The sequence below is a fragment of the Rhea americana genome, unplaced genomic scaffold (genome assembly GCF_003343005.1).
Source record: "Rhea americana isolate MKP2758 unplaced genomic scaffold, rheAme1 scaffold_335, whole genome shotgun sequence".
Classification (NCBI taxonomy): Eukaryota; Metazoa; Chordata; class Aves; order Rheiformes; family Rheidae; genus Rhea; species Rhea americana.
In genome coordinates, this window is record NW_028186463.1 from 690,774 (window position 1) to 713,115 (window position 22,342).

The window sequence follows — 22,342 nt, forward strand, 5'->3', positions numbered from 1 at the left end:
CAAAAACAAAAAAAAACAAAACACTTTATGAGAAATCTGATGATACTTATGAATTTGGAATGGATTTAGAAAAAAATCACACAGGATTTCAAGTCTCGATTCAGGAAGGCCTTTTCTCAAAAGCTACCTCCTGGATTCCTTTTGTTTCAGCTCTTCTACGGTAGAGACAATAGAGTTAACTAACTAGAGAAGTCCGCCGATGGATTAAAGTGCTGCTTTGAGTGGAATAAGCAAATCTTTTCTTAAATTCTTTTGTTCTCTTCAAGGCCCCTGCCACCCTCCCAGAGAAGTAACATCTCGGGAAGCGATGTTTGTTGTGCGAACAACAAAAAACAAGYGTTGGCATGTGCACATCTAACTACCTTTAATTTGTAACTGTAATGGTTGGCCAGGATAAGTCACATATATCTCCTTGCTCTTCCCTCCTGCTATGTATTTTTTGGTGTTGTAATCCGTATACCTGTACCTAATGAGAGGGTGATTCTCCGAGAGCAGCGTGTCTCTCCTTGCCAGCCCTGGAAATGCAGGGGTGGTTGGACATTTTCTTGCAGCTCCAGATGGAGCAGGTGAGGTTGCAGACCCTGACTGTTTGTTACCGTCTTTCTGCCGGAAACTGTTTTCTTCATGGATGAGCTGCTCCCTAATATGCTTCATACTGCAACAAATGAGACATGCTGACATGGTCTTCTGTGCCAGCTTTGTGGTGGGAGACTGCAGATTCAAGCTGAGGGTGTTTTTTGTGGTTTGTTCTCTTAAAAAAAATCACATGAAGGTGATAAATTTTTAAGCAACTTCAGCTGTTAGCTAGATGACCTACCTACACTTAAGGGTGTTTAAACAAGCATRCTGGGATGAGGCAGCTTTAGAGGTTCCGGTTCCTATATATTTTTGCTCATCCATTTCAGGTGAAGATGGCATGGAATAGGAAAAATTATCCATTAGGTATGAGTTATGCTTTGTCCCAGCTCAACTTGGTCCTTATAAAGTGTAGCAAGTAGATGTTGTGACAATGATTATTTTAAAATGAACCTCCTATTGCTTCTCTTTTCAGGTAAATGAGATCACAGGCTAGTCTGACACCTGACCAGAATGCTGCAAAAGCACAGCTGCTAACACAGGCGGCTTATGTAGGTCTTGGTTGTGAAATGAGAAGCTTGACATGAGTTAACAAACCTGAGGTTTAGTTTGGCCAGGTTGAGTAGCAATTACTGAGAAGCTGCAGCATCATAAATGGCACTAATATGCTGGAGCCTGGAAAACCATGACAAAAAGCCTTTGTCGTGGCTTTTTGCACCGGCAGGTATGCCTGCATATACTGCAGTGACACCTTCTGATTGCAGTGCTGACTTGCTCCTAACGCTGACAAGCCCTTTGCACTGACATGAGGCAGACTTCAAAGCACTGTGATAGGCAAATACAGCAGTCATGAGCAGCAGCCGTCACTGAGGTGGATCACGGCATTTTAAACAGCGTGGAAACCTGTTTATATAAAAGGGGGTAGTGAGTACCTTGGCGAGGGAAGGGAGAAGTTAATGGGGTGATATGGATGGCTGACATTGCGGGCAGATGGTAAAGAAACATTTCACAATAATGCCCATCAATGTTGTCTTATATTGCCCTGGTAGTGCAGCATGGCATGCCATCTATGTGAGAGACACGTGGAGTGTGATATTGAGATCTGTTGTAAAATGTAGTCTAAAGTGACATAAAAGATATTCAGAAGAAAAAAAAAATCCAGTTTCAGAAAAAAAGAATCCAGTTCATAAAAGAAATCAGCTGTCTTGTTAACACTTTGTTATAGAGGTTTTCAGACCCATTATATTTGTTCATTTAATTCAGCTAAAATTTCTGAATGGCTTGGTTGAAGCTGGAACAGAGGAAAAAGAATCTTTCAGTTTTGGCTTGAAGCATGCATAATTCAAGTGTAAATCTGATGCTCAGCAATGATATGGGAACCAATCTTTTTCAAAAAAATGTGCATACTGGTGACTGTGCAATTGTAAAGTCAAATAAGTGCTCTTTCTCCCGTGGGAATCTTAGTTGCACAGTGCAGATCTGTGGGACTCTGAGTAAGACTCCCTCTGAAACCCTTTTGAACTTGCTTGTTTCAAATATTTGTTCCTTGAACCGTTTTTTTTCTTCTTTCCTTCTTTTAGTGGGGAAGACTTCCTTGATCACCAGGTTCATGTATGACAGCTTTGACAACACCTACCAGGTAAATTAATCCATCATATTCTCTTCTGTAAGGTCCCTCTGTTTCCATATCTTCCATTGCAGGGATAATCCATTTGGCTGCAGTGAATAGGAGTTGGTACATTGGCCAGATTCTTAACTATTGAATCTCAAAAGCTTTATTGTTGAGCAACGTTTCAAAATAGTGTTTGTGTTATGTTCTGCTGAAGTAGCTTATCCACTACCTGTGGCTAGACCTCTTGAAAGGATAGACCTCTTATGTACATCTAAATGGTATCAATGAAGTCTAGCAGGTTTTCTCACTATTTGCTACCAGACCTTCACAAATCAAATGTATCCGTGGGGAAAATCTAACAGGTGCTTGGCTCTTCTAAAAATAATAGCGATAAAGCTGATCTCAAGAGGTTCTGTAGTGGGATGAAGAGGTACTTGTGGAGTGTAGGGCCGCATGTAGTTTAGGACGCTATGCTGCCTACAGAAACAAAGACCACAAAACTTTAAACAAGGTTGGGATTGACAGGGGAGGCCTGAAGCAGTGGTTTTCTCTCATTCTCTTGGCCCCTGCAGCCCCTTGCTGCTTATTGTTTGCTGACAAGACAGTTCAAGTTGACCCAAGCTAACGCTTCTGAATGCTAGGGGAGAAATTACTGTTGCTAACTCTCAAATTCTAGGATAAGCCTGAGACGACAGCAGTTTATAAAAGCACACCATGAAGCTAAAAATGGGTCTTCTCCAAACAGAAGCATGTTTCATGAGTTATTTACAGTTAGTGACATTCTGTATATGCTGAACTGAGAAAAATCTGTTCCCTAAAGAATGTGCAGGGATTTTTAGGGGTGGGGAGGAAAAGGTAATAAAAACCCACTGTGACTTTTCTCTCACTTAGTGTCTATCCAAGTATCTCTTGTTTAAGTCTCTTTACCCATTAATGATTTTCTTCCTGTCTCTTCAGTAGTTTTTCACTGCTGCTGCTAGGCAAGTCAGACAGAATGAGATGCAAGTTCTCACTTAATGACAGGAGAAGCAAAGCTTCTATGGTGTAGGAGGGCTAAAGTACACATCATTGCTCCCTTGGGAGCAAACATCCTTTCAAATTCTACCCACTGTAATTACATGGACATGTGAATGCAGTTCTTTTATTTAATCTGTTTTTTTCCCACAGTATTTTTCTTTCAGGTCTACTCCTTTTCTCCATGGAGCTTACGTCCTAGTTTTTTCCTGAAGAGGTTTGACTCTCTGTGCTGTATGATAATATAGATGTCTCTATGGGAAGCTGGTCAGACATKTACTAAATGATTGCAAAATGGATGAATGGGACTTAAAACAGTAAGAAATCTTAAGGGCTTACAAGATGGCTTCAGTTTACCTATCACCAATGCATTCCTAGTTTGAGTATTAATATATTTTGTATGGTGTCATTCATCCAAAGACCTCTATTTTACTAAAATCATGACTGAGATAATGTGTCCTATTTTTATATAGCTGGAAGAGAATGAGTCATAAGTRTAAGTGATTTGGCCAGAGTTGCATGATGTTAGTGGTCAAGCCAGAATATAGCTTTCAGGCCCAATATTAGTTAGAGACCTCTTAAAGCCAMGTACTTGAATGATAATTTTTATGAAACTATATACGTGGTTAACTGCAGCTGTATGTTAGCTGATGGATGATTTGTTCTTTCTGGACATTTCTGATAAATTTTGAATGCATAGTTTCTGAAAGCTGCTGCCACCTATCATTTGAAAAGGGTTTTTCCTGTTCAGCTGGTAAAAATAGAAAGCTACTGTTCAATCAAATCAGTGCTACTCATTAGTTTTCTTTTGCTTACTGCTAGATAAGAGGTGTTTGCCTGTTGCCCATAGCTTATTAATAAGCTATTTTCATGAAAGCGGYGTTTGTGAATCAACCGAGAACTCCCTGTACTTCGTCAGGGAATCCTAAATGCCAGAAATAAAATTGTGCCATTGGTACTGTATATTTTACCAGGAATGACTTCTCTCTGTGGAAATGCTGGGAGAGATTTTCCTTGTTCTGTAGCACTGTATATTATGTATAATGAAAGACCAACAGCAGCAAACRCGTGATGATTCTGTGTCTGTTATGCAAGAGGAAAATTTTAGGCCATACTTCCCTTTAGCTTCAGCATTCTGGAGAAGGAGAGGGGACAGTGCTGAGTTAAGGCACGGCCTGTGCCTTGAAAGGAAACTTGGATTTAGTTCTTGCTTTGCCTCAAGGCTTCCTTGCRTAGTCTTGGGTAATTCTGTGTTAGCAAGTCCAGTCTGCAAGATGGTGTAACGACACTCCTTATAACAACACTTCCTTACTGGGCAGCAGTGTTGTGAGGATAGATTGAAAAGTGCTTCGATACGTGTGCACACAGCCCCACCTGTGGTATAACACACTTGGGCTTTCGTGTTCCGCTTGTGTTATTTTTAAATTTGCAACTGGGCCTTATGGTACTTCACACCTTGTTCAGAACCTGCCTAATTTGTTTGTTCYGTGCATTGCACAGCAATTTGCAAGTGCCTTTGCCTTAATTATGGTATTAGCTTAATTTCATGCCCATGTATCTTCTTCCCTRTCTGAAAGTCCCCTGATACTTTGCACAGCTTTTCCACGTAACTGCTCTGTAGATATCATTGCAGCCTGAGTAAACCAACCGTTTTTGCTCCTTCTGTGACAATTGTGACACAGTGCTGCTTTGTAGTTTACCTAATTATGGTTAGAAGAGTACAGATGGACACRTACTTTTTGCTGTAAGTTTGTGCCATGTACTTCTTAAAGATTGTGATGGCCAAGATCAAGACTGGAAAGTCTGCAGAGAGCCTATTGGCACAAATATCTTCATTGCTAAGATGTCATGCATGTTTTGTGCTTGGCTTCTGTTGTTTCCCGTAGCTGGAGTGTTAGGATGCAGGAGTCCCACTGGTCAAAAATTGTTCTGGGTAGCACCTAGCATTTCCACCAGGCTTGCAGGACTTCGTATCGCAGCGAGTGGGCTTCAGAGCTCTTGCTGTGCAGCTGCGTGGGAAGGTCGGCACGAGGTACCCACTGAGGCAGGCTCCAGGCAGCGCGACCCGTGTTCCAGCTCTTGCTGCAAGCCCGGAAAACCTTGTTGAGCCTCCCAGATTTTCAGTCAGCCAGAATGGGATCCTTGTATATACGCTGCAAGGTTTAAAATGGATTTAGTACTGTTTCCCCCTCTCCTCCCCAAAAGGGAAATCAAATAGATACTAGGGAGAGCAGAAACGTCTTTGAGGCAATCTTCATGAGAACAGTAGCATGCAAAAGCAGAACAGAGGCATCGTTTTGCATTAGTCTTTTGAGGCCTTTCAGCAGCACCTCACTGAACTGGTCTTRCCACGGTTCTTGATGACAAGTGAAAAACACTGGGCAGCCATGCTGAGACCCTCTAGTGTTTATCCTTCTCTGTCCCTGCTGCTCCAAAACTGTTGTCCTCATCCARCTAGGAAAGTTTTTCTCATGCATTACATTTAGTTGCGAATGGAAATTCAGCTGGATTGTTCGGTTCTAGGGTTTTTTTTCTCTTGTGCAGCTAGTTTTCGTGTACTTACATGAACTGCCTGGTTGCATTCTTTTTTCTTACCACCTGAAATCCATGGCAGAATACAAGAAATTAATTATGGGGATATATACTGAGGAGATGATACAAATYCAACAATTCAGAGCACATACAGTGAAACAGAGTAGGCTCTTCATTAGAAATCCCTGCTGTCCTGCTCCAAAGCAGGTAAGAGACTGAATCAGGACTCTTTGCCCTAGCTGAGAGGATTACCCATTGTTCTGTGTGGTGTGTTTGTAAGTAATTTTTTTTAATTAAACTAATGTGTTGTTTGGATACAGCTCTATTGATACAGCTGAGTTTCTCYGCTGCTTGAGACACTCAATACCCTGTTGAAGTCGGGCAAACTTATAGCCCCAGTGCATCAGCTTTGTTCTATCCCTGACACAAACAAACTCTTAAAACTTGGGTTCACTCCCTTAAAAAGGCTTGAAAAGGGGATGAAGGTCTGAGATTTTCGGAAGCAGTTCCTGATAGCACTTAATTGTGTTTTCCTTTCTCTTAAATACTGGAATGTTCTCCATGAAGCTCCCACTGGTGTCTTGAAAACTCAAATGCAATCGTGCTGCAGTGATATAGATGTATTAAATTGAGCGTTAGTAACTGTCRGGAGGGCAGAGGGGCTGCGCGTGTGCTCTTGTGTTGCAGCAGATGCGAAGCTGTCCACCTTCATTTAAGCCTTTTTCACTGAGACTAAGATATGTCAAGTTACCTGACAGTTGTGAAGAATGTCAAGTGCTGAGATACCCTGGTTCAGCTGATGGACGATAGCTAAAGTCTTGGTCCTATGTGCACAAAAATCCTTGTTGATATCCATATGACTGTATGGGTTAATTATCACTGAGCCTAATTTGAGATGTAAGGGGTTTTTGCATGCTTTAAGATACTGTGTTGGTTATGCTTATGGACAATGCTTACTTGCAGTGAAGTAAGCAATGAAGCAATGAATCTTACTTACAAAATGTGAAGTGCCTCATCTTTAAAGTAAGAAAACCCAGTGTATTTTTCTTGCAGGTCCAGTATAGRTGCTGGTACGACAGTAATGCTCACTACCCTTGAAAATTGCTAATTGTTTTGATATTTTATTTAATAGAATTGTTGATTTTTTTTAAACAGGCAACAATTGGCATTGACTTCTTATCGAAAACCATGTATTTGGAAGATCGAACAGTGAGTAAGATTTTTGTTGTAGTTCTCCATATACGGTTGGAACCAGGATCAGCATCTGTTATAATGTAATTGAGCAGCACAGAGCTCTGAGACCACTTGGAAGCAAAGAATGAGCACTTCGTTTGCCAGCTGCTTCCAGACTAACAAGTGTTGTGGAGACAGCTCCCTTCTCTGGGGAAATGGGAAATCACCACTTGGTTCCTTTCCAGCAGTCTGATGAGTGCCATCTTACAAGTGGTGGAAGGGGCTCTAGAGTCATCCTTCTTTTCTGAAGAAAGACGAGATAGGGTAGTCTGAAGGGTGGAAAATGGTGGGAATTTGGAGAAGGGGACCACACTTAGGCACTTTGGTTTTGGATGCCTCAAGAAGGAACCATAGAATATACTGAGTCATGTATAAAGTTGCCAATTTGTATCCAGCTCAACAGCTCTTTAAACTTCAGTAGAAAAAGTTTGCCTTCCGTAATAGTCCAGGAGTATGTACTTGTTTACTTGGCTTAGTGCAGTTCCAGTTTCTGAAATGAAATCAACGCTTCACAGAAGCAAATCTGTGGTTTAAATTTAGCTTGGAGTCTTAATTAATTCAGCCGTGGAGCTATTTGCAGGAAGAAATTGTGCGGTGCTGCATAAGCTTATGGTATTGGATAAACCCACAATAAATATGATTGCGTTGAAACTGCTTGGGTAATGAGATGTTCTTTCCATAGCAAAACCGGCCCTTGTGCATCTTTCCGTGTATGTCGTTTTTAGTACGCTTTGTCTTTCCTTTCAGAATCTTGCTGGTAAGAGATTTTCAGCTTCATCTGCATGCATGTTACCTTGCACTGTGGCTTAGGCTTTAAAAAGAAAGTAATAACTAGCATTTTATCCTCCTTGAAAAACTCACATTGGTTAGTTTCTCCAGTGACGTGACAGCAGCTTAAGACTCTCCCTGTAGAAGTACRGTGCGTCTGGTCTGATTCTTCAGCCAGCACCAGCAGTAACCTCCAGGCCCCTGGAGGTTACACGGTCCAGTCTTGAGGGAGAATGGCAGCAGAGCATGAAAATCTTGTGCAGGTAGACTGCAGGTGAACCTTGGCTTTAGTTTTCCTGCAGATCCTCTCGGTTAGAAAACTGAGCAGTCCTATTCCTCCCCTTCTGGGAGGGCAAAATTTTTAAAATGCAAGGATGGCAGGTGGCCAAGAGAGGTGCACATATACCAGCTTGGCTACTACTAGAGCTTAGGAGAGATTGCTACAAACAAGGAGGCAGTTTGCTGCTGCTCCCAGTCCCCAGTCATCCCCTGCATGAGCTTATATTTTTATTTAGCTTTTTTTTTTTTCCAAAAAAAGTAAAATTTATTTACTCTTTTATTTTTAGTGGCAGTTTGGCTTTTTTAATTTTCTCCCACCCACAGATCAGGTTGCAGCTGTGGGATACTGCGGGTCAGGAACGTTTCCGTAGCCTCATTCCCAGTTACATCCGTGACTCTGCTGCTGCTGTAGTAGTTTACGATATCACAAGTAGGTATATTGCACTGGGTTTGACCTTTTCTTATTTTTCTTGCTTGTTTGACTGATTTTGTTAGGTACGGTTGCAATTATGGGACACAGCAGGTCAAGAACGGTTCAGGAGCTTGATTCCTAGCTACATTCGTGACTCCACTGTTGCAGTTGTTGTTTATGATATCACAAGTGAGTGGGGGGAATTCTGCATTTCTAATACTCTGCCCCTTTCATCCKTTAGCCTAGCTTTGCATGTCAAACCACAGTCACGTGCTTGTTCTTCACGCTGGCATGAAAAAGTGTTTTCTGTTACTGTAGTCAAGTTTTAAACCAGCCACCTGATCACGGCTGCTGTAAGGTATAAACTGTCTTACAAATGCCGTCGTTTTGTAACCCTTTCTTGTCACGTTCTCCTGGGCCTTGAGTGCTGGCTGGTCTTGCTGCACTTTCCCCTCTCTCATCTGCTTTTTGCTCATACTCTCACCTTCTGACTTTTTGTCTCAAACCACCGTAATTGTGTGTTTGTACCTGAGTTCTCAACTTTGAGCCTTTGCACTGACAGCTGCAGCTTGCTTCACTTCATTGCCCCCCCCCCCCCCCCCCCCCCGCAGGTCTGGGCATGGGCTGTAGGGGGGGGAAAAAAGCATTAACATTTCATTTTCATTTAAATCTGTCGCTTTCACATTTGCGGTATGTAAAGCTTCACCACTAAGCCCTTGTCCTTTAACAACTGCTCTTTCATTTCTTACTAAGGTATGTATGTTTTTGTGAACTAAAATATTAGTGCTTTTTTCAAGCATTCTTTTCCCGCCTCCGCTCAGTCCAGAGACCCCAAACTTACTGCCTTTCAATATTTTTGAAGAACAGAAATCTTGTTAAAAGATTTAAACATTTAGATATTGTCAATTTTAAACCAGAAATAACTGAGTGCAATGGTCTAACTCTATACAAATGCAGAAGAGCTTGTCCTTTGATTTATAAATAGTGGAAGATTACAGCAGGAGTGAGGGCTTTACCTATAAAAATATGAACAATTAAAAATAGCACTTCCCATTTGAGCTAAAATTACAGGTTATCTGTGAACTTTGATTTTTTTTTCTTTTTTTACTGACCTAGCAAATTCAATATTGCCAAGTAGTGAAGAGAAGAATTAAGACACTGGCAAGAGATCAAGTCTTGCCTGTCTGATACACAATATATTACTATGCAGTAGAAGCCATTAAAAAAAATCAGTACTTGCCAAGAACTGCTGCAGAGCCCCCTGTATTTAAGTACTCGAAAACACTTTGGCGACTCGGATACTCTTGTGAGACTAACTGGCAAATGCTCAGCTTAATGGCAGCTGCTGTACAACTCGCGCTTCCTTATGGGATGCAACTGTTTCAGTAGGTCAGAATAGTTTCCTAAAGTTCTTATTCTGCAGCTTTGCAGGATTTTCAATTAAGAAAAAGCACCTGCGGATAGTTTAAACTTATATTTCTGGTTCTATGCAAATGATTCTGAAATTATTTTGAACTCAGTGTTCAGTGAAACAGGAGTTGATAGTAATTGTTACCTGATGTTTCTTAGAAAAAAGGTTAAAATTAACAAGTAAAAAGTGATTAAGCTGTACAAATTGCATAGCTGGTATTAAATACTTAGGGGAAGCCATGAAACTGTAGGAACCTCTTGCTGTAGATGCATGTGTTTGACATATGTCAAGTCATGAGCCCATAGAGTGAAGGGTAGTATCACGTAATCCCCTTTCTCTATATGAAGTGATTTTTGTTCAGCTGAATGAAGTAGGAACTAGTCTGAAAAATAGTGACTCTCATTTTATATATAATCAAAATGAAATTATAGCTCAGTTCAGTTCACTGCAGGTAAATTTGAAGCCAGGGAATGGGGTACTACTAGCCCGTTTGAAGTTAATGTCAAAACTTTCATATACTTCATTGCGGGGGGGAAACGTAAGATTTCACTTGCTGATTCTTCATCACCCTATTATGCCAGTTCCAGAGCACTTGAGGCTTTTGTTTGAGACTTGCAAGTGTATTGCTAGTGATCTGTGAAGAATATCTGCATGATGTTCCTCTCCACTGTTCTCTGCTAGATGTAAACTCGTTCCAGCAAACCACAAAATGGATTGATGATGTCAGGACGGAAAGGGGCAGTGATGTCATCATTATGCTGGTGGGAAATAAAACAGATCTAGCAGATAAGAGGTATGGAGGAGTAATTCCTCTCTCAAATGTTTTTTAGTGCGTTGTTGTTCTCTCCTAGACATTTTAAAAAATCTTTCTAGACATTCCTTTTAAAAGGAACACTCATTTTCTTCCAGATGCTCAAGCTTCCATTAACTATGTTGGAGATGGATATGACTAGAGAAATCTTGATTTTTAACCTTCTATTTGCTTAAGCACTGGTTTGCAGCATGGTGTTGTAAATGCGCTGAGAAACTGGCTTCTCAAGTGTCAAAAGAGAATGGGCTATTAAACACAATTTGCATCAGTGGAAGAATAGCTGAAGTAGTAACAAATATTTATTTTTTACTTTCTTAGATATAAATGAGAGGTGCAAATAATCATCCCGTTTGTCAAACTTAATATTTTCCGTCAAACCTGTATCCCTCATCCCCAGAATAGCTTATGTCCTTATGGAAGCTCTTGAACCAAAGTTTTCCATGGTTTTGGCCATAGCAGACTGCCTCATGGCTAGGACACCTAGTTAGCAAAAAAGGAAAGCGGAACAGAATTCATCTGATGAGAGATGGCTACACTTAGTCTTTTGTTGAAACAGTTTTGTAGGCTGCAGGTTGCTTTGAAAGTTGTTATTGGATACTAAAATGTTTTGATTCTTTCAGGTTATATACTTGAAAGAGGTTAAATACTGCTTAGCAAACCTTAAATTGTTGCTAATTTTTATCAGATGTGAAAGGGTAACTTCCCAGACAGGGGCTTGGAAGAGTCTAGCTGGGCCACGTGGTTGTTCCACTGGAAAGCTGAGTTATACTTTGGAGCTAGATACACTGTAGAAGTTTACCATAGAATGGTGACGCTTGTCTAAAACTGCTCAATATGTGGGATCTGCATATAGGGAATAATATGAAGTGTTTGGAGAACTGTAAAGAAAGTAATTATCTCCTTGGGTTGAATTCTCGAGATGTTTGTCTTTTTTTTAATTAGTATTATGTTCTTTAATTCTTTATTATCTTCCCCAGACAAGTGTCCATTGAGGAAGGAGAAAGAAAAGCCAAAGAGCTGAATGTAATGTTCATTGAAACTAGTGCAAAAGCAGGATACAATGTAAAACAGGTAAGTAATGTGTTGGCTGCCTTCAGCCCTGAGACTACTGCTTCTGCTAATGCACCACTGCAGAAATCGGACATTCTCCCGGAGACTGGGGACTYGTCTTTGCCAAGGGCGTTAGAGGAGCAGTGTGGTCCCTACACAGCAAGCAAGAGCTGAGTTAAATTGTTGGCAGAGGTCAGGAAGGAACCTCGACCTCACAGCAAATGGTTTGAAACTTCTTTCCTCTCAGAAAGGAGGAATTGAGAAAGAATCTCTCTGGATATAGAATTGTATCTTCCCAGAATCCGGATAATCCAGATGTGATGCTGAGATGGAAGGGACAAAGGCACAAACCAGGAAGATGGGGAAATGTGCATCTAGTGGCTGTTTCTGATACTAGTTTAGTGAATGAATGTGGGCAAACCAACCAAAGAGGAATGTAATTAATTAAACCAGTGCTTCCGCTGTACAGTGAGACAGCATAAACTATTTTTCCCGCTTTATTGAAAGACACTGATAGCATGAGCAAATATTCTTGGACAGCTTAAACTATTTCTGTTAGATGGTGAGGTGCTTTTAAATTGGGGGAAAGGAGTGAAATACATTTTGAACTGGTGCAACTGCAGCTATATTACGTTTTATGTTGTGAGGTGAGCTTACAGGCCTTTAAATCCTGACCTGCTAGATGAAGTTTTAGCGCCTGTGTTAATGAAGATAAATCACTTGGCAAACAGTGAACTGGTGAAAGCAGTAAACACAGCAAAACTGATCTGGTGTTTACATACAAATTTTGTTTGGGCTTATTAGTTATGTAAGCAAATATGCTTACTAGGAGAACATGAACAGAGAGCTGTGTACTGAGTCAGTGCATAATGGGATATTGCTTTTTCATTGATCTAGCATTTCTCATATGGAGTCATGTCCTCTAAAGCATTTGGCAGCTAGTTTTACGGTAGGTGGAAATGAAGTACTGCAGGATGTAAAGTCCTTTGCTCTTGGATGTCTCCACAGAGCATGTAATGCATACAGCGCTGCACAAATAGTTTGCCTGCAGAATTGCGTAAAGAGGTGCTAAAGCAGGGGTATAAATTACTTTGAGTGTACATTTTATAGAGGAGTTAAAGGTCTGTTGTTAAATATCCCTTCACTTTCTTTATTGGTAGCAATATTCCCTGTATAATGGAATAATTAGACCCATTAACTTAGCACTGTGTTTCTCTGTATTAACAGAGATGAAAGTGTTCAGCTCCAGGGTCCAGCAATTAGCATGCCACAACACACAGGCTGGCTTGTAATTAAGGCTTGTATTTTGGGGGGGGATCCTGAATGTTTTCTTAGAATAGGGCTGAGCATTTGAGCAGTTGTTTCACTAAGAGGAACGGTGATGGCCAAGCTCTGTCCTGCCTCTTTTCTCGAGGGAGCTGCCGTGTAGCAGACGTCAGCGCAAGTCCACGTCCGAGCCTATAAYGCAGCTTGTGACTTTTAGGGCCAGTTAACGCCACTTGGGCTGGAGCAGCGATGATTTAGAGAAGCTAGCAGGAAAGCCTTGTACAGTATTCCTGCTGTCCATGTTGGCATAAGGTACTGGCATTTAGTAAAACATGTGCTTTGTAAAGCTACCAAAGCCTTCATCGTTAAGGATAGTAGCTCCATTTAATACACTGTGAAGGAACAAACTTCAGCTTTTTGTGTCTGATGCTAAAGCTGTTCGGAGATTGTACTGATGAGATTGTCAGCGCATAAAGCCGTTTCTGTAGCTGTTGCTTTGCTTGCACGCTCTCTAGAGAGAATTTGGAGTTGTATAACAGAGGTCTGTGCAAATTATGCCTCTAATTTTTATTGTCAGGATACGTGTTGTAAGATTTTTCTTTTGTGGGAAGCTGGATTTGGTGATTCAGCTGCAGAAAAAAAAATGGTTATGGGGGGAACCTGTGGATTATAAAATACTAAATTGAAGGTTTGGTGTTCAGAGACAGAATTCTTGTTCCTCACTGATGTTAACAAACAGTAGTATCTAAAAGACTTGTGGCTGTTGCGTGTCAGCGCATCATAATCTGAGCGGATGCTTTACACAGTGTGAAGTCTTGTCAAAACTGGACAGAGGACAGTTCTTAAGTGCCTTTTTCTCTAGATAAAATCAAAACAAAAGCCATAAGTGTATATTTGAAAAGAACTAAGGATATATTTTTCTTCCATGGGTTTTGCTCTTTGCATGCAGGCGTGGACTGGGATTTTTAGGAACTTCAAAGTTGTTACTGTGTACTGCAGAATATCGGAAAGTTCCTTTTTTCTTAGTTTAGAAAATAGCTGTTGAAAAAATTCTCAAGGGTAAGGCTCTTGATACTGCTAGGTTAGTTCTTTTTCTTTGTGACTTCTATATTGAATAGCCTGAGATTATTTTATGAACACGTCAATGAATTCTTCAATGAAATGCAAAAGTGTATGGGGAGAACTGTAGAATGGATACCCCTCCTATAACCTATATAAAATCCTTTTTATTAAACTGAATGCAAGTTTGACCTTCCCATAACCGATTACTTTTATCTATAATAATATATTCTGACTCTGCAGAACAATTACTGTCTAAGTTAATTTTTGTGCAGGAGGTTTAATTCAAGTGTCAAATTATTTTAGATCTGAAATCCATATTTTGACCGTGTATAACGAACACATTTATTTAAAAAATGAGGTCATTTAGTGCTGAATATCAAACATCTGTGTAAAGGTGAATTTTAAAATAGTGACAAATCATTGGTTTGTTCATTTAGCATATAGATTCAGATTTAACAACTACCATGCCACTTTGATACTGAGAATGGCTGATATATGTATATTAGGGAAGAAGAACTAAGTTTTTTTTTTTTCCTTTCACTCAAAATTCTTACCTGTCAGTGTTGAAACTTCTAAGATTCAGTTCTTCACTCCGCCACCTGTCTGGACAGTACACAAAACCTGACAAAATACTGTTCTGGTTCCCACTGTCCTCTCTTCAGCACAAAATCTGCCTCCTGCATCTAAACCCTGGTTTAAAGGTAGGGACTGGCACGATTAAACGTTCTGCAGTGGGAGACTTTGAGCAGAGTTGAACCCCTGCTCCTCCACTGCAGTCTGGATCAGAAGTTGAATAATGTTGTCTCAACGGTGCTGAATCCTAGTGCTGCTTGTGTTGGCCCAAGCACTGCGATTCTCTGACGGATGCTGCCTGCAAGGTTTTGGAATCAGTATTTGCCCCATTAATGGAATATGGAAAGTTTAATTGTTGCGCCTGGGGAGAATAATGGCCGAGGTTTTGCCACCTCCCTGGCTGAGTCCCTTCTTTGCTAGCCCCTGGTGGGAGGCCAGCATCTTTTTAGCCTTGTGGACTGCTTTTGTCGTCTTGTTCATCCTTTTCTTCTGGCAGGCAGCACAGATAAGAGAACAGGGCAGTGTCCTTCAGCGCTGTGTTCACTGCAGCCATCCTAGAAATCCAGAGAGCCTCACTTTATTGTGTGAATCTAGAGAGTGGGTTGCACCATGCTTCAAATGGGTACTTCAGTGGCAGGAGCTTCTACCACCACAGAAGTAGAGAGGAGCATCCTACTGGCAGGTTTTTCTGTTCCTTTTCTGTCCCTTTTCTGTTTACTATTCCTTCTGGCTTTGGGGAGGAGGATGTTGAAGGAAAAATGAATGGGTGATGCACAGAGTGAAAATGGTGATAGTGTTGTCCTGAGGTTAAATTCGTGCAGTAAAGCAAAACTTGGCTTYTAGTTCCTCTAAGTTTCAGCAAAGACTGATTGTCAGGGCAGCCTGAAGCCTGAAGAAGGAGGTAGATAGCTTGCTTTGGTTAATGCAGGGAATTTTAGTCTCTTGATTCACTTCATCAGCCCTGAATAAGTTTTAAAAGAGTTTGAGATTCATGGTCTATTTCAGCAGTCTGTATTTCAGGGGATCGTACTATTAGTCTGTGGATTGCATGCCCAGAATMTGTCAGGGTTCATTTTGCTGTCTTGTGGAAAGAGGAGGGAGAGCTCTGAAGACCTTGCAGCAGTACCTGGCACACTTCACGTTTGTTCTCTAAGAACCGCAGGCTGAATATGGTATTTGGCAGGAAAACTTTCTCACGGTAGTAGCTAAAGGACCATGGCCCCACGAGTAACCCTGTTTTCATAGAGCTGGCTGCATCTAGCAACTTGGCACTTTTTCCTGTCCTTTGATTTTTGTCTGTCTCATGGGCAGGAATTATTCTTTGAATTGCAGCACTCTCCTTAGAGAATAAGAATTAGGGAAACATTTTGCATTTGCTTTGCTTTGGGGAACAGGTTTCTAGCCTGGCTTTTCCGTCTGGACAGYGATCCTCCCATCCTTTCTGTATTGCTGGAGGAGTTTTACAATGACGACTGTTTCATGCCTACAGTTGGTTGTGACACTGATCTGTTAGGGATTTATTGGCAGAAATGGTAGGAAAGGCAGAGTTTGGGAAACAAATTGAAATTAATGGCTAGAGATGAGATTCTTTCAGAGTTTAATCAAGAAGGGGACTGGAGGATTGAATACTAAAAGACTTTGTATGGCTCTTAATCTTTCATGCTGTTGCATTTAACTCCTGCCTTGGATGGGGGGAAAAAAAAAGTGCTGAATGCTCACCACTATGTGTATTTTACATAATATATATGCGCAACTGCCTGTGGTGTTTTTCAGTGAGATAAGACTGCTGGCTTGGGTCCTGAAGGTACTGTGAAATAGTAAAGTCTGCGTAGAAGGCTGCTTTTTAGCCATCACGAAGTTTCCCTAATTGGATTTGTTCACATATGCTCTGACTGATAAGCMGAAAGTTAATAACAAGGAAAGTTGATTTTCTTATTTGCCAAATTCCGTTTTAGCCCAATAATTTTTGGGAGAAATACAACTGAAGTCATAATTTTGTTCTTGGCCTTAATGTAAAGAGGGGATTACTGTATTTTATACATTTATTCTTACTGTCAACAGCTTGGTTTAAATGCAGTAATCCAGTTGGTTCTCATCAACTGAACTTTTTTTTTTAAGAACATACTCCTCCCTGGTATAAAGTGCATCCTGAATGTTTAGTGTTGATAAATATATATTGAAGAAGGGGGGAGTAAGCACAAGACAGCATCACAATTAATAAATAAGTTTTATTGTGCTGTTTCGACCTAGGATCTCAAAGCACGTGGAATCAGCAAAGAATTCTATGAGCTGATGTATTTTCTTCTTTCTTTCAGAGCAAAGACATCAAGTGATTATCCTAATTTAGACAGTCTAGTAGGGCTGTAGTAAGTTCTGATATCCATCCTTAAAAGTGAAGGGGGAAATATTTCTTTTTCCCCACAAACCACATGCATCAAGAATTGGGTCAAAATCATTCTTTAGACCCTTCTGCAAATAGGGACAAAAAAGCAGGAGCCACGTTTTTCGGAAGTGTAGTGTGTTCTGGTCCTCAGGTCTCTTCTGCCTGCGTTTGAAACGTGCACTTCTAAACCTCCTCAGCCCCAGATGGCCTGTAGTTTGCAGCCCGTTCCACACCCTTAGTAGCTTTTTACCCATTACTTGATCATTCAGTACTGAAGATACCATCCCGAGAGCTGCATCTCTTGCTGTAGACCAGCTTTGCAGTTTGGAGCAAGTCCTTTAACTTGGCTTCAGCTCYGTGGCTGCGAGGTGAAGGTATTCCAGTGTCCAGTGAGCGACCTGTGAGAATGAGTAAAGCTGAGGAAGCTTTCAGATCTTTAGAAGAGGTAAGAGGTGGTATGACAGGGGATGTTGAATTTCCCTCTTCAACAGTATCTTGGCTGGGTTGCTGCCATAACTGTAGAACTATTTCAGGCTTATTATTCTTCACTAAATGTCTCTTAGTGTGGCGTAGGAATAGATAAGCTAATTTGCTCCATTCTCTACCTCGAATGTACTGCCCCTATAGTAGCAGGGAAGTGCAGGTTGGAGAGGGGAGATATTTAACAGGTCGTCCCCTGCAGAACTAACAGTGATTGAAACAACACGTCGTAGCTGGATCTGAGGGGAGCAGAGTTTACTGTATCGACAGCATACCAACGGGCTTCTGAAGGTGTAACTGTAGATAGTATTTGAGTATGTGTTGTTTTGCGACTCAGTCTGGTGGTTGTCCCCTAAGACTTTGTTTTCTACCCAGAAGCTGGTCGCAAAGGTGTCTGCCTGAATAGAAATGCAGTTGAGATCTGTTAATTAGCATGTGAAAACTCACTGCGTATTGAATGTTTTGAGATTAGGAGCAATACCTGGGGACAAAGCTTTGTGACAAAAGAGAGTCCAAACCTTCTGGTACCTGAATATGGTTGAGTTGGGAAGTTTATTGAAGGCTATTAAAGGCAGAGRCAGCATGGAGTCCAAAGCAATTGTGGATTCAAATATAGTACTGAAACTTTTAAGGCTTCCAGAGGAAGAGGAGATTGAATCTCAGTTACTTCATTGATCATCTTCAAGATGCAGAAAGCATAATGAATGGTCCCGGTTTATCCTGAGTGAATGAGGCTCCTTCTGAAAATTAATAAAACTAATAAGGTTGGCAGTGCTGTCCTCTGGCAGTTACCTGATTGGAATGGCAAGGAAAATAATGCTGACAATGAGGTTATGACAGGAGATTGCTCTGAAAGTTTGCAGCATCTTTTCTCTCCCTTGTTTCATTGTTTCATTATAAACCAAAGTGCCCATGTCTGACCTGTTTTATAATGCTGTCGTACAAAATGGTAGTTGTGCCGCTTTTTCAAGCGGAGTTAGGAGTGAAGGATGCTAGTGAGACTGGAAAGGCAGAGGAAAGCCGATGGAGTAACTAGAAGTGGTGAACCAACTGATAGGACTTCGTGATACAAGGATTGCAKCAAGATCCACGTCTAGCTTCTGTATGTTAAAGTTCCTTGTTAATTTAATTCTGACCAGCAAGTCCCTCTTGCTTTTTTATACCTTTGAGCGGTTGTTATTCCTGCTCTATGTTCAGTGTTGTTGGTTAATTCAGTTTAACATCTGTAATTCTGACACAATCTGTGTTACTTTGTTGTTGGATTATGAGAATTTAGGTAAAGTTTTCAATAAGGGTGGGTGGGTGGCTCTGGATAATGGCAAAATTAAATAGAAACTTAGATGGGGATACTAAGCTTTTTTGCTTTGAAATTATTAGCTAAAATTTAGCCTTCAATAAGAGATATCAAGCATTGGCTTCACAGGACCTGCATCCTGGTCTCAGTCCACATTTTAGCATGCACCCACCAAGTGGTGCTGCTGTTGGTGGGGAGAAATGAGTGAGGGTATAGGAARGGGTTTCTAGAGCAGTTATGAGGGAGATGAAGGAAATCATGGAGGAAAGTGGCTTTGCCTTTTTATACCTCTCAGTTTTATCCTCTRCTTACATAGCTATCTTTTCAGCCAGTAACAAATAGTGGTGACAGCAAAGGTCAGACACCAGTGAGCATGGTGCATTTTGTAGTCTTGCCCTGCAAAGATCATATCCCCATCTGACAGATCGGAGAGCTTGCTCTTGATTAACTTGGGCAGTACTTGTCAAGCCAGAAAAATTCTTATTGTCTTTTCAGCATCGTTTGGACACTAAGGGCCAAATCTGCAAAAGCTTTTAGGCCCTCATCTGCAAAGCTGTTCACGTACCTATGTTCATAACAGGCTGGCTCAGTTCCCTGTGGAAAGTGGGTCACTGGGAGCAGCAAGTGGTTTAGCGTTGTGTCATTCGAGGAGAAGACGGAGCTAGGAGGCAGTAGTGTCCCTTTAACACATGAAGGCTAACATGACCCAGGCGTTTCAGGCAGCTGGTGTCAAAACTTGCACAAWGCATTTGGAGACTCCTGAGTTGCCATCAGGTACGTGGTAGGGTGATATTAATGCTCTGATTAGAGCTGTTGAGTACTTGGAAACTTCCAGTCCAGCATCTTGGAGGCTTGGTGATGTGGAAGCAAGAAGTACGTAGTAGTAACAATGGCTGTAACTTTGCAAATGAAACTAATTCGGTGCATGTCAGCTTTTATGTCTGGGCACATGCTGAGGACATCAGCACAAGACCAAAACTCTGCTAGGACTGTACTCCAAAGGTAAAAAAATCAAGTAGGTAATCATCTGATGATCCAGAAGAACCACAAAGGAGACTAGATCTGTCTGTCTGTTTGTCCTGTTCCCTCCCTCCTGCACACATGCTCATCAAGGTGCATAAAAAGCAGAACGCTGCTGTTGAAGCCTATGTGGTTCCTACCAGTCTAACACAGCGACTTCTTTGAGAAATGACACTCAGCAGGACAGTCCTTCACATGCTGTTCTTGTGCAGGCAGAAACATAGGTTCAGGAAAACTGAAGTGAACTCTCATAGGCAGACCTCTTGACTGTTTCTTCATGACAGTCACGGCAGGCTCCTTGCTCGAAGGACTGAGGAAAATGCTTTGTGGTGGAAAACACAAGCTTGAGCCTTACTTCGTAAGAAGAAAGGGCACAAAGGTAGAAAATGCAGATGAAGTTGGTCCTGTTCAGCTTTCCTGTTCAGCATCCTTCAAGTTGAATAAACCAGGCAAGAGAGTTTAGAGCTTACTGGAAAACTGGAGATAGTGCTCAAGTGCGAGGTGGAAGGGTGCTTGACTTCTCTGGGATTGCAAGCACATTTGACGCTGGATCTCGTTTTGCGTCGCATGCCCTGAGTATGGGTTGGGCGTGCCACATGACACAGTGGATACTGAAAGTTGCAGTGGGTTCAGAAGAGGGTTGGGCAGATTCCTGAAAGAGAAACCTTTGAGGGATCTTAAAGATCCTTCGTCTGGCTCATGGCGCGCCTGAGCCKCAGATACGTGGGGCCTGGAAAAAGGTGCTGTGGGGATGTCACATGCTTGCCCTATTCTGACACTTCTGTAGGTGTCTGCTTGGCTCATGTTTGAGGACAGTCAGSAGGGCAAGGTGAACCTTTTATTTGACTTTTAACAGCGTGCCCATACTGCTGGGTAACTAATACTCCGTGGAGGTGCGAAGGTCGAGCTCTCACCTGACGTGTGGGGAAGCGGTCGTGGTCTCRAATAAGGCTGTGGCAGAGCTGAGATGAAAATCCTGGATTCCAAACATGTTTGCAGAGGTGACAGAAGATTTGATGCTCGTAGCCAGTAGCACTTTATCTTCAATAATAACAAAGATGGGGTTTGCAGTTGTCTAGGAATAAAGGTTGTATTTGGTGTCAGGCTTTGGGTGTAAGTAGTGTAAATAGTACTGGAGGATGTATTGAAGCATTGTGTTTGAACTGTATCAGCTGCGGTGCCCTCTTTAAAACACAATTGTTTTGATCTGCTTCTTACGTATTTTTTTTCAGCTTTTCCGACGCGTGGCAGCTGCCTTGCCTGGAATGGAAAGCACACAAGACAAAAGTAGAGAAGACAGTATCCTTTCTGTGGTTTGTGCTGTGATTCACTGGTGGCAAAGCACTGCCAGGCGTTATCACAAACGAGGAAGATGCAGGCCCTGAATAACAAAGATGAAGAAGAAGGAGGAACCGTTGTCTACTCGATCAGCTTATAGTGATAGTGCTCCAAGCTGGGAGTAAGGAGGAAGAAGGCCTGGTGGGAAGGTAGGCTGGGACTAGGGGAGTTAACGGYGATAAAGTGAAGGATGCAGAGATGGTGAGGGCTGCAAAATAGCTTGGAAGTGAGCACAGCTGAATGAAAGGGGGAGGAGGGACAACAGCAGAGGGGTACAGACAGACCAGAAGGATTTTTCACTTAGTGTTTGCACAGATTGGGTGTGAGGAGGGAAGGGGACACCACAGAATGGGAGAAACTGGCTGTGAAGAGAACTGCCAAGAGTCTGTGGCTCTTGTAGAGGTTTACAGAGTCTGGGAATAGCCCGGATCAGGAGGGACGTCTTGAAGGTCTCTGCTCCAAGCAAGGTAGCTTCAAAATCCGGCCTATTGCTGCAGCTGTGCAGTGTAGSTCTTACAGTGGAAGAGGTCTGTGAACAAGGTAGCTCATTCCTAGAATTTCTGCTCTGCCCAACTATCCATTTCTGCTTGCTTTCCTTAGAGAGGAAAGGTAATGCAAGAGCAGACTTTMGTAGTCCAAGCAGAAATTGTATTGTATCTTGTCTGAAAGAGTCAGTGAGATGCTAATGCTAAAATGTGAGCTTGAGAGGAACTTTTGGGGTCGTCACATTTGTCGGTGGCAGGGATCGTGTAGCTGGCAGCCAGTAATGGAGGAGGAGTAGTGATTTGGAAGAAGGATGTGGCAGGAAATACAGGCGAGGCCACACTTAATGCTGGAAATAGAGCCTCCGTAGTGCATCCTGCTGCAGAGGGGAAAGGATCTGGGAAACTGAGGACAGCAGCTGCTAAGGCGCAAGCTCTGCGCARTATGGATTTGACTGATCAAAAATAGTTCCCTGTGCAGTTCACGGAAAGATTAATTAGCAACCATTTTTATTAATGGGAGGATGGTGGTAGAATTGACGGGCGCTGGCTGATGGGCCTGTGGGAGCTCTCCTATCAGGGAGTTTGATCACTAGTCCTTAAGTGGAAGTGTAATAAGGGCGCTTTGAATTTGACTTCCTGCAGACTGCAGACAGCAAGAATTGAATATGATTGTCTCCCAAACAGCTGTGTCAGGGTTAATGGTGGGGGTTCTCCATAGGCTCTTCTGCAGAACCCAGAGGTTT

The 22,342-nt window shown here is 41.8% G+C and overlaps 1 protein-coding gene across 2 annotated transcripts in view; it reads left to right on the plus strand.

Annotated features, from left to right (window-relative positions):
* The window catches only part of RAB6A (RAB6A, member RAS oncogene family), a 65,123-nt gene that overhangs the window by 39,750 nt on the left and 3,031 nt on the right, over window positions 1-22,342 (plus strand). Inside the window, exons 2-7 of one of the 2 annotated variants that reach the window (XM_085311224.1) lie at window positions 2,157-2,215; window positions 6,890-6,943; window positions 8,339-8,444; window positions 10,519-10,630; window positions 11,626-11,719; window positions 21,009-21,075. In XM_085311224.1, the coding sequence (XP_085167350.1) occupies window positions 2,157-2,215; window positions 6,890-6,943; window positions 8,339-8,444; window positions 10,519-10,630; window positions 11,626-11,719; window positions 21,009-21,075 (492 nt within the window). Of the gene's footprint in view, window positions 1-2,156; window positions 2,216-6,889; window positions 6,944-8,338; window positions 8,445-8,509; window positions 8,616-10,518; window positions 10,631-11,625; window positions 11,720-21,008; window positions 21,076-22,342 lie in introns of both variants that reach the window. The other variant, XM_085311225.1, reaches the window with a different exon arrangement.